A 13,046-nucleotide genomic window follows, 5' to 3' on the forward strand; every position below is an offset into this window, starting at 1 on the left:
GCCACCCAGCTGAGCATTCGTCATATGTGTTCTGTGAGCTCACAAGGCTTCAGGGGAAGAGAAGAGGTGGTCCGGAGCAAAGCCCTCCTGTGGCGGGAGAAAGACTCCGAATTAACGTTTCTAGAGATTAGAAGCAGTTTATTTTTCTCCATGAGGCACACGTTGCTTTCGTTGGTGATTTTAGAACAAAAACTGCCAACCATACCTCTTCGCATCCTGTGAATGTTAGGCTTCTAGATCATTGGAAAGCCAGCAAAACACAACGTATATCATCTAGGTCATCTTTGTCCTGCTTAATATAACAGGGCTATGTATTCTTTCACTATGTATCATCTCATCATTTTATCTTGTTATCAAACCATTCTTGCTGCTCATGCCCTGAATCTGTTACAAGGCACGTGACCCTTATCCTTCCCCAAAGTACTGCTACCTTTTGGGAAAATGATGACATTGAGGCCTGACTTCAAGAACTCTTGAGGCAAAGAGTCCAAAAGCTGTGAAGGTTTTATCGGGGTTCCAAACCAGAGAACTGTTCCATCTTCTTGCACATATTTTTTCTTGGGGGGGAGGGGTCTTGGGTTTGAGAACAGTGACACTCTCAGATCATCCTCCTTGTGTTTGTGTAGGTGTGTTGAGGAGGGAGTAATTACCAGGACCCATATGGCGTGAAGCAACACCTGCAGATGCCAGGATCTGGGACAGGATTAGGGACCTGCCCCTCTTTTGGTCTCTCTTTCGTGGTCTTGATGCTCTTCGTCACATATTTTGCTTTTCTCCTTTTCTCTTGTGACCTACCAGTTAGTTTCCTGACTGATTGTTCTCTATCTCAATTTAAACAGGAGCCAGTTCCATTGTGGTTGCTAAGTAGCATTACTCCCACTGATAGAAACTTTCCTTCCAAGCTGCCCGATGTGTCACAAGGAAGCCTTTGGACAGGCCACCCTGGGACAGATGCCCACCGGTGCCCCTCTGCCCAAAAAAGACAGGCTTGTGTTGCTGCTCTAAGCAGGATGGTATTACCTAGGAGATAAACACTGGATATTGAGTTGAATAACTTCTCAAACTTGTCCTGTATTTCTCTATATTTATTTTATTGTAAAAGAAATTCACATTTTTTTGAAAAATATTTTAAAATATGCAAATGTAAGGAAGAAAACAAAAGTCATATTCCATCGCCTACTTATAACACCTAGTAATTTTGTTGGTCATTTTCAAGTCTTTTCCTTATGCGTCATTTCATATTCCATTGATAAAAATAGTGATTGTCTAATTTTATATTTTTGTTGTTTAACATCAAGTCATAGTTTTCTCTGTATATGTAAATATTCTCCAAACAGTGATTGTAATTAGGTGCAATATATATTATGGTATAGATATACTATGTTTACTTAACCAATATTGGACATTTTGGTGGTTTCATCTCTGTTAAAATTTGTCAACATTTAAGATCAATTTGTTAAAACAAATTCCTAGAGGTAGACTTACAGGGTTAAAGAGAATGAGTTGTTTTTTTTTTTAAGCTTTTAATCTATACGGTCAAACAGTTTTCTAAAACATTGCTCCAATTTTCTCTTTCCCCAGCCATGTAAAGAGAGCCTGCTGGTCCACATTTCCACAACATTGAATGACTGCTTTAGAAAATGAGCCTTGCTGTGTTAGAAAGCGTGCTTTATTGTTTTATTTATCGCTAATTATTTATTATATTGATTACTCTGCAATTGTTGCTGCAAGGAAGGAGTTGAGAGCCTAGCCATACCTATGCAGAAAGATGGAACACTTGGCTTTCAGTTTTCACCAGTTGATATGCTAATCCAGTGAATATCTGTGTCTTCCATAGCCCTCATACACTGAATTTGACATCAGCGGCAATGTCCTCGCTCTGATCTTCAACCAAGGCATGATCTGGTAGGTCAGCTGTTGGACAGTGTATCACTTGTAGAAAAGCCTCAAAGATCGTTATTGCATAAAGCACTATAGCCTGGTGTCTGAGAAGTCCACAGCCTGGGGCTAACTCAACAATTGCCTTTGCAAAGTGGATTGCTAGGAAAAGCTAATACATATATATATATATATATATATATATATATATATATATATATATGTATGCTATATGATATATAGTATACTATATATATTATTGTATATATATTGTGTATATATATATGTCTTGGAATATATAGAATATATATTTTACATATTATATACACTGTATAATACAGTATATATATATATTACATATGTATTTTTTTTCATATCTTAACTTTTGGTCCTCAAAGGCATCTGCCTGTTTTGCAGAGATTTCATTTATCAAATACTGGGAGTCTATTTCTACTTTGTAGATTATTTGAAGGCTTTTTCTACTTTTATATCCTCTGACGCCAGGGTCTAACACTGAAACATTAATGATCCCATAACCGCATGTTAAGTATGAAACAAATTAATGTAAGGCCCCTCTGAGAAACTGATTTTATTTTGTCATTATTGAGTATATTTAGAAGACAACTCGTTGCTACTTTTAAAAATAATATTTTACCAAATCCAGTAGTTCATAGAGATGAAACACATGTTTTAGGAAGGTCAAGCTAAAAATACGATCTTTATTTTGTAACTTGTTTCACAGGCCATTTGCACATCAGAATTATGTCTTTTGATGTACAAAGGACTGTCATATCTTTTATTAAATGAAAGCATTCTCACTGTCAACCTTGACAGGTTAAGACGAGCGGATACAGTAGAACTGTTTTGGAGTTTAAAAATTGAATCACAGCATGTGATTCATCTGGGAACCATGTGGTCTTGGAAATCCGTCAGTCTTAACTAAGAACACCCAACCCACAAGCAGTTACAATTGAGCCTCTTTATCCTACCGACACATGCTTAATGTTGCACTGTGCCACTGACCATACCATTGTCCTATGTACAAGGACCAGTAACTACAAGTTTTGCACAAGCTTCATATATTACTTAAATCCCTCAATCATAGCTGGATTGAATTATTAAACCATTGCAAGACTGGACCTCTCTGCAAATGTTAAAATTATCTTGCTTCAGTAATATAAAGACCATAGCCAAGGGCCCCATCGTCCTGCAATGGGGCCTGTCAAATTCCTGTGCCTCCCCAGGTCAATACATATGAAGGAAAGGCTCTAAAAAGATGATCTTCTCCATTATCAGGTATGTTTAAAAATTTAATTCCTGCCCTCTCACTTCCTAAATTTTGCAAGCTATGGTTCATGTGTCCAGAGAGTCATTAAAGAGTGAAATGCATCTTTCATTCTCCAAGCAAGGAGGAAAGTCAGGGTGGCCCGACCTAGGACCATCAGCAGAGAGAGTAAAGGGAGCAGCTTCTATGAGTTCTGGATCTTTCCTTTTCTAGAGGGGATTCTGTGGTCACAGCAGAAAATGGCTAACATGGCATGTGGAACAACGCGAAACCATCACCTTGTATCAGCTTTAAAACCCCCTGGCCCTTACAGCGAGCCACACATCCCTCAGGCCTGGTGGCTGACGTTTGTGCAGACATCTGCTGTGGGTCTATGTCTTGTTCTTTCCTAGCTAAGACAACAGATTGGCCTAGAAATTCATTTTCATGATCAGAAAAGCTGTTGTAATGGCTGTCCTGATGGGTTTCACTTAGAATTTTGCAGCTCTTTGGTCCACTATTGTTCATGTTGAGATTCTTAAATATTTCCATTTCTTCCCCTGTTCTCTCATGGGCAGACCCATTATCGAAATCTCTCCACTATCACTGCACTGTCTCTTTCTAGGTGTTCATCCTGTAGATATTGGTCAAGTCTTGCTTCTTGTTAGTCTGAAGAAGATATTAGAAAGTGAAGGTGTTTTGTTGAGTGTACAGAGATAATCATACACTAACCAGAGTTTCAGAGGCAAAAGAACTATTATTTTGACCTTCGGGTCCACCCTTGGTACAGATGGTCTTTTCCAAACTCCCAGGAAGCTAGTGAAGAATGGGGATGCGGTGTGGTGGGCGAGGTGTGGGGAGTGTGTATTCTAAATGCAGCAGGCTCCCCTGCCACAGGGTACTCACACCTGGTAAGCTACTATTTTACGAGGCACGAGGAACCGATGCTTGAGTTGGGCCCTACAGAAACACAAGAGTATGGGAAGTTTGCACTCAATTCCATTGGTTTGTGACTGGAGACATTCAGTTATTGCTTTAGGGGTTTCTAATTAATGGAGGTTATTTACACTGATGCTGTTAAAGTGAAACTTTATAGGTAAAATCCATTTTGTCATGAAGTGGGTGAAATGACCAGTAAACCTTTATATGACACACTTAACTGAAAAATGGACGGCATAGGTTTTTCAATCGTATTTTAAAATGATGAAGGCCCATCCTATCTCTCTCATAGCAGGGTATAGAGGCAGCAGAGAACACGGTGAGAGAGAAGATGGGTTTGGACATTGCTCCAACACTGCCTCTTTGTATACCCTTTCATTAGTGTTGTCACCATCTGCTACCTCATTTTCTTGGTTGATCAAATGTGAATAATTTACCCGACATGTACCATGTCGCTGGAGTAATAAGGAGAGCTCAATAAAAGAAGCTTTCATTTGCTTTGATCTTCTTGGAAGAAAAGCACTTTATAAGGCGAAGGTATTACAATGATCTTTAACTGACAGATGATGGGCTCAAGTTTGGGGAAGGGACTTAGTGAGCCGAGCTGATTAGTGAGTCACGAGCAAAGACAGGATGAGCATTAAGGTGCAGATATCAGTGTGCCGGGATCTGTTTTTCTAGGTAATGGTTTCTTGAGCCATTTGTTCAATATTTATTTTGAAAATCTGAAATTTATTTATAGAGACAATACATACGTGTATACACATACATGTATACAGATGAATGATGCAGGGATACATAGAGGTACAAATATATGTGGCTTTAGGCAAGACTAGGTCTCACATGATGTACAGAATTGTGTCCAAGGAGAAACTAGCTTGTGCAGCAGTTCACCAGAACCCCCAAATCTTAGTGGCTTCCAAAGGGAAACGTTTACTTCTTGTTTTCTCTACATGCCCAGTGTGGGTTGGTAGAGGGCTCTGCTCTTGCAAGTTACTCTCACCGTGGATTCCTAGACTGGCAAAATAGGGTCCATCTGGAGCATCACCGGTCAAGGTAGCAGAGAGATGAGAATAGAATCCACACAGGGCTTTTAACATCTCCATTCAGTAGCGAGACACCTCATTTTAATGACCATTTCATTGGCCAAAACAAATCACATGGCCAAGCCTGACCTTTAGAAGGGAGCAAATATAACGATTCACAAACATCTCACATTACTAATATTGGCATTTGAGAATGTACTATAGCGCTATGTAATTCTGGCCCCTAACCTGGGCCTGTCACTCACTCACTTGCTCACGTTCTTGAGGCTCTGGGATCTCTCTTGCTATCCTGTAACAAAGATACCATGTGTTGTTACAGGTTGTTACTTTTTTTTTAGTTCATAAAATTTCTATTTTAGAGCAGTGTTGCGTTCACAGAAAAACTGAGTGGAGAGTACAGAGTGTTCCCAAATATCCCCATGCCCCAACATGCATAGCCTCCCCTACAATCGGCTTCCCAAATCACAGTGGGACGTGTGTTACAGTTGATGAACCTACGTGGCTAGATCATCACCTGAAGTTCATGCCATTAAAAAAAAAATCACTTAGCTTCCTTCAGAGTCTCTGGTCCATTCAGTATGTTAAAATATCATTCAGATCCGTTGCGTGAAATCCTACCAACAAGATGATCTAAATTTTGGCAAGATTCCACGTTTAAATGAAATCCTTTAATGCTGGTTTGCATAATTTCCATTACGGAAATAGCAGAAACTAATTTCTTCATCTAACTCACCCCTTGCCCCCCCCCCGTATTATACCAAATTTGCGTTGGATTAGTTAAAATAGCTACTCTACATACCCAGGAAATATAAAATGCTGACCCTAACCAGAAGTGCTGAGGGCTTTATTACAGCTGGGACAGTTTAAAAGATAGGACTGTGCTTATACTTCTAAAATAAGTGCACATGTATCCTCTTTTTGGTTTTGGACCAATACATTGCTATTAATATGGTTTTATGATGCTAATGGATTTTCTCATCAAAGAAAATTGAAATTTATTTTGTTGAAATTACCAACTAAGCCAGCAAGTAAAAGTGACCTCACCTAAGTGCTTCCTGTTTAAAAGTGGCATTTAAAGATAGTTTTTAAAAATCAGATGTACAAAACAGTGAATTTCCAGGACAAGCTGAGGTAAGCAAGTAAACAGATTAAATTAAATTAAATTAAATGTATGTGTTGAATTTTCATCTCAAACACATAAAGCTTCCTATAGACTATTAAGAAAACACTGTTACTGGGCATAAATACATCAGCTCTAAAACACCATAATAGCTACATAGCTAATAAAGAATAGCATCAGAAAAAGATAAGCTTATTTTAATTTTTTCTCTTCCATTAAGCAAAAATTAATTAGCCACGAGAAAAGTAATTAATCCAGATGTGCAGTTTATTTGAATAGAATGAGTGCTTTCAGGGGCACTTATTAAAGAGAAGTTAAATATCCAGATTTATTAATGAATGATTTGAGTATTAGGGGAATCAAGTTTATCTGAGAAGTAGAAGAGAGAAGTTAATACATGTGATACATTGTTTTCTCTCATGTAGTTTAAATTTATTAATGAGAGCAGATATAGTTAGTGAACAGCATAATTGCTATGAGCGAATCACGTAGGCAATTCCTGGATAATGGGGGAGATGATAAAATGTGCACAGAAGATGGAAATCGGCCAGTCAAGTTTATTTATAAAAAAGCATTTGTGGACTGAAAGCGGCCCTGCATTTTCTGCCTTTAGCAAATAAGCATGATGTGAAATCAACAGGTGCTGTATGACTTTGTTATGAAGAGAAGACTGGAATTGAGCAGAGCCCTGTTTTTCCTTCCAGGATGGGCTCCTTCTTCGCCCCCAGCCTCCCAGGAATCAATATCCTTCGACTCCACACCTCCATGTACTTCCAGTGCTGGGCCGTGATGTGTTGCAACGTTCCTGAGGCCAGGGTCTTCAAAGCTTCCAGATCAAATAACTTCTACCTGGGCATGCTGCTGCTCATCCTCTTCCTGTCCACCATGCCCGTCCTGTACATGATTGTATCGCTCCCGCCATCTTTTGATTGTGGCCCGTTCAGGTTCTGGCCTTTGAAATTCCACCTGGGTGTCGTTTTCTTCCAGGCGTGGAGATAGGAATATTCACTCCTATGAGTTTTGTGGGTCCCCCTCCCAAACAATGGCATTTTGGTCTTTAGAAATGTGGTTCTTTGGGCATTCAGTCTCATTAGGTAACATGGAGATTCTTAGGGAAGTTCCATCGATTTTCTTATTTGGGAATCATAAAAGGGAAAATGATTTGAGTGCACCTGGGCTCTACCTGGGTAAAATATGGACCATAAATTTGAGCCATAAGAGGTAGCAAAGAGCAAGGTTTGATTATGCTAATGGGGATGTGAAAGTTTTCCTGATGCTAGGCCCCACGTCCAAAAATCAGAAGCTATTGCCATGTTATGCCCAATAGAAAATAATTAATTAAAAGTAGATTATTCCACAACCTACGTAGAAATGGGATCATTATTAGATAATTATGAATATAAAGTGGGTCACACATTTTATAATCCACAATGCTACATGCTAGTAAAACAAGTGAGGATGATGTTCAGCATGTGTAGTCTCCCAAAATAACAAGGATAATTTCGCTCAAGTCAGTAATAAAGAGTTAAGAAGTCTCTCTGATCCAAGCTGAAATGTACTTTTCTCCAGTTGTCTATGACCAAGTTCTGTCTGTGACACTTAGCAAGAAAGCAAAGTCCCCGGGATCTGGGGAATTGAGATTTCATTCCCTAAATAGGGCCTTAGAAATGAATCTACCATGGGGCGCCTGGGTGGCTCAGCTGGTTAAGTGTCTGACTCTTGAATTTGGCTCAGGTTGTGACCTCAGGGTCATGAAACAGAGCCCTGCGTGCTTCAGGCTCCGCTCTGGGTGTGGAGCCTGCTTTAGATTCTTTCTCTCCCTCTCCCTCTGCCCTCCTCTCTCTAAAAAAAAAAAAGAAGAAGAAGAAGAAGAAAGAGAGAAAGAAAAAGGAAAAGAAAAAAGAATCTACCACAAATCCCCCCCCCAAGAATCCCTGCCTGTTGAGTCATTGGTCAGCATGCATTTGACTTATTTCTCCTTTCCAAGTGAAAGAAATGTGAACATGAAAAGCCACGTGAATACAAGCATGAGCCGATAATGGCCACGTATAATTTCCTCGTCATGCTGTCAGATGCAAGTTATTAAAGTCAAGTTTCATTGCTCACAGACAAGTATAAAAGATGCATTTGTACTCTAATAATAGTCTGAGTTATTATTGCTTTACTGGGAAAGAAAGAAAGAAAGAAAATGTTAAGCCAGCTGATAGGGCAGAAACTACTGGAGTTTTGTCATATTCAGGAAGCTGATGTTGACAAATCCTGATCTCTCACCCGCCCCCCCCCAACTGTGGTCTAAAATAAATAATGCAGACAGTGACATCTGGAGACTAAATAGGAAATTGCAGTCTTGAAGAAGAGCTTGGTCTTAGTAAATCTCTAATGAATCTCAGGGCACGAAGTTCCCCAGATAAGCCATTCAAAGACTTTTAGTTGATTGCAAATTACCCACACAAGTGAACATCCAGGTTGAGTTTCAGATGCGCTTTTAACTTTCTAGTTGCGAGTTGATCTTTCCGGGAAAAATGTATCAGAGGAAGGGAATCCCCACCGTGTGCACATGGAGCTGGATGGTGGTTATACAAGTGCATTCCTATGAAAAATATCATTGAGCTAGACATGTACCATGACCACGCAATTTTAGCCTTTTGAACCTAAGTCCTTTGCCTCTCTTTATATCACACACAGTTACTAAGAATTTAATGAAAAAAAATTAGTCTCTATCTGAGACATACTGATTTTGACCAAGTGTTTCCTAATTGGCAAACTTAGGCAGAATTACTGCATATATATCACTATTTGTCAGATGCTTCTTTAGTTTGTATAGAAGTAAGAGAGCTGGACTCCTGGTAAGACACCAGACCAGGAAAGGGGAGAATCACCAGAGATGCTAATGGCTTTGAATTTGGGACAGACTGGATGCAGAGAAGACCTTTGTGGGTAGAGAGCATTTTGTAAAATTCCAGTCTCCTCATTCTAACCACAGGCATCAGCCTCAGCCCAACCTGGAGAAGGGAGAGTGGATGGTCTTACCTTCTCTCATCCTTGCCTACCTTCTCACTCTAGCTGTATCCCCCATGTCTAGGAGAAAAGCATGCCCAGTTAGAATGGATGAAGACAAAGAAATCTTAGGGGAATAAATCGATATAATCTTGAATGGTCTGCAAGCTACATTCCCCCTTAATACAACACAGGTTTTGCTGGGTGCAGATTTGTAATTTGTGAAGCAAAACATACCTCGGCAGTCCAGCAACTAACTCTTAACTAGGTACTTGGGGTTACTCTCAGTCTTTTGAAAGATATTATTAGTTAGATCAGGAGCAAAAAAAAAAAAAAAAAAAAATCTCATCTGGAACTTGAGACTCATGTTTATTTAGTAGGTGAGAATGTATGAAGATCAAAAAACAAAAGTGAAACCAGACTATTATACTAAGTGTTATACCAACCTTTATTCTGATGATACATACCACTTGGTGATAAGTAACCTAATCTTTTCTGAGAATTACCGCTTTTCATAGTAGAATCAATATGCATATACAGAAAAAAATAGCTTGACATGATGGGTATTACTTTATAATTCTGAATATTATGTACGAAGATAAGACAGACTTCCTGCTCTCATTTTTCTAGCTTATAAAAGCTGATTCTTACCTTAACGGGCTGAGAACGAACCCATTAAGGACTTTTGCTTTTTAGGCTTATTTTCCTTCTTTACGCATTTTCTTTTCCTAGCAGTGGGACTGAGCCAGCAGTCATTTAGGGCCTGTCAACAAGAAATGCAGAAAGGACTCCTCATTCGATGTGGTTACTTATTAATAACTCTGATGAAAGAAGTCTGTAGAAAATGAGATAGCAGCTATTGCATGGGAGAGATACTGGATTATTTGTGGACCTTATTCCGTTAAGCTATTCCTTATGCTCATTTCCAAGGCCAGTTAAACAATTGAGAGCACTATTTATTCAGCCCAAAGGGAGTGTTCCCCAACAAGGACAGCTGGCTGAGGGGTAGACTTACGAGCTATTTATAAAATATATTTCAATCAAAATCTTAGAAATACAGCTTTAAAAAGTCTTTTCCTAAGGCTGTGGTTAAATTCCTAACTGCTCAACTGTGTGTTCATGTTGGGATACCATTTCTCATACCTCACCCCCATGTTGACAATAAGAGGTCAAAGCGCCAGGAGTTGTGGCTAAACCTTAGGTTTCCAACCTGAAAGAGCACTTAGGTGGTGTTCGAGAAAGATTTCTAGTTTTCTTGCTATATTCATGGTTTTTGCATAGGTTGTAAATAAATTTCTCTTCCCCACCCCCCCCCTTTTTTTTTTTCAGTGGTAAAAATAGGATGTTTGAAGTCATTGGAGAAACCCTGGAGCATGATTTCCCAAGCTGGATGGCAAAGATCTTGAGACAGCTTTCTAATCCTGGACTGGTCATCGCTATCATTTTGGTTATGGTGTATGTGCTTCCCTGCTCATAGAAAGGGCCTTTGTAATGAAGAAAGCCTGGCTCCTTTTAAGTTCCAGCTTTTTTTTTTTTTTTTTTTCCCTTTCTCACGCTCTCTAAGGGTTGTGCTGTAACCTCACCAAATTCAGGGCTGATTACATGGTGGTAAGAGGCTGAAATTCATGAGCCATATTCTGATCCTATTGGATGTAATTCATAGCCATCTGCATCTGTCTTTGCCTGCCTAGGATTATAAGATTTGTTCCCAAGTAACCAAAATAATTATCAGTAAACAGCTAAAGCAAGGGAAACATAAACGCTAAATGCTAAATCTAATCAGCACACTGAACTTCCCGCCATGTCCTGGCCCCCACCTCTTGTTCCATAAAGCAGATGGCTGGGAACACATAGAAATGATGAGCCTCTAAGTTAATATTCCCTCCGGGGGCCCTATCAGCTATATTTTAGGTCTAAGGGTTTAAGGGGTCTTAAAAATTACCATGTCCTTGTTCTTGAAAGGCTATCAATAAGTGTGTGTCCATGGTAATAGAATCAGAGGACCAGAAGGGTCTTGGAAAGGTCACTTAGTCTAGCCCTTCAAACGTTAGAGGTAAGATCCAAAGGGGACCTTGGGAGGGGACCTTTGTTCCCATGTAACTTTCACTGGCTTCTGACTTTTGAAGAGATAAAGTTACATTCTGAGGAAAAATATATGCTTGCTATCAAAGAGCTTAAAAAAAAAATGCCCTAGCCCTTCCTTTCAACCCCTGAGGCCCTCCAAAATAGAAAGTCTGGAACCGCCACTGCTGTCTCTCAGTCCAGGAGGGCAACTATGAAACTACCCTCAGAAACACTTTAGAAACAAAGCTGATGCAAAGGGTGGCATTTGTTTTATAAAAGGTAAAACTAGGAAATCTCCTGGAAAGAAATCCCAGTGATTTGAAGTACATGAACTGGGTTCTGGGCCAAGTTGTTAGCATCGTTTTTGTAATGGTCATGGTCATGGGCCACATCAGAGACGATGGGTGTCATCTTCAACTTTCTTAAATTACCGGTTTAGAGGGACAAAGTGATTTTCCCTAGGTTAGAAAGAGTATAGTATAACAAAATAGTAATAGTAGGTTGACAATAAAGCCAACCTCTTTACACGTGACACCTTCTTTGAGGACGAGCTAATAAGCCCACAGGGATAATTAAACAGTGAAGCAGATTACTTTTATATATTAGAGAACCTTGATCGGGGGGTGACATTCCGAATCTGATAGTGAGTCTCTGGCACACACGTGTTGGAAAATGACCTGCTGGATGCAGCCTATTTCATCAGAAGGCCCTTGAAGTGATTTTTCTTTTTCAAGTTTTCATGATACAGTGGCTTCTGGGACCATGTTAAGTATTATACGGTTTTTAAAAGTCAAGGCCATTTAGTGGTACCAATGAGATCTTTTTCTTTTTTTAATTTTATTATGTTATGTTAATCACCATACATTACATCATTAGTTTTTGATGCAGTGTTCCATGATTCATTGTTTGCATATAACACCCAGTGCTCCATTCAGTACATGCCCTCCTTAATACCCATCACTGGGCTAACCCATCCCCCCACCCCCCTCCCCTCTAGAACCCTCAGTTTTTTTCTCAGAGTCCGTAGTCTCTCATGCCCTTCCGATTTCCCCCCCTTCATTTTTCCCTTCCTACTATCTTCTGAAACTATATTTGTTTCAGAGGTACAGGTCTGTGATTCAACAGACTTACACAATTCACATGCTCTCCATAGCACATACCCTCCCCAATGTCTATCACCCAGCCACCCCATCCCTCCCACCCCCCACCACTCCAGCAACCCTCAGTTTGTTTCCTGAGATTAAGAATTCCTCATATCAGTGAGATCATATGATACATGTCTTTCTCTGATTGACTTATTTTGCTCAGCATAATACCCTCCAGTTCCATCCACGTCATTGCAAATGGCAGTATTTCATTCCTTTTGATGGCTGCATAATATTCCATTATGTATATATATACCACATCTTCTTTATCCATTCATCTGTCGATGGATATCTTGGCTCTTTCCATAGTTTGGCTATTGTGGACATTGCTGCTATAAACATCGGGGTGCACGTACCCCTTTGGATCCCTACATTTGTATCTTTGGGGTAAATACCCAGTAGTGCAATTGCTGGGTCATATGGTAGCTCTATTTTCAACTTTTTGAAGAACCTCCATACTGTTTTCCAGAGTAGCTGCACCAGCTTGCATTCCCACCAACAGTGTAGGAAGGTTCCCCTTTCTCCACATCCCCGCCAACATCTGTCATTTCCTGACTTATTAATTTTAGCCATTCTGACTGGTGTGAGATGGT

At 39.7% G+C, this 13,046-nt stretch overlaps 1 protein-coding gene across 1 annotated transcript in view; it reads left to right on the forward strand.

Annotated features, from left to right (window-relative positions):
• TMC1 (transmembrane channel like 1) overlaps positions 1–13,046 on the forward strand; it is a 136,645-nt gene that overhangs the window by 110,338 nt on the left and 13,261 nt on the right. The window contains exons 15-17 of the mRNA XM_044920750.1: positions 1,838–1,905; positions 6,952–7,191; positions 10,574–10,699. Coding sequence (XP_044776685.1) covers positions 1,838–1,905; positions 6,952–7,191; positions 10,574–10,699 — 434 coding nt within the window. The remainder of the gene's footprint in view (positions 1–1,837; positions 1,906–6,951; positions 7,192–10,573; positions 10,700–13,046) is intronic.

This window comes from Neomonachus schauinslandi, chromosome 13 (genome assembly GCF_002201575.2).
Source record: "Neomonachus schauinslandi chromosome 13, ASM220157v2, whole genome shotgun sequence".
NCBI lineage: Eukaryota > Metazoa > Chordata > Mammalia > Carnivora > Phocidae > Neomonachus > Neomonachus schauinslandi.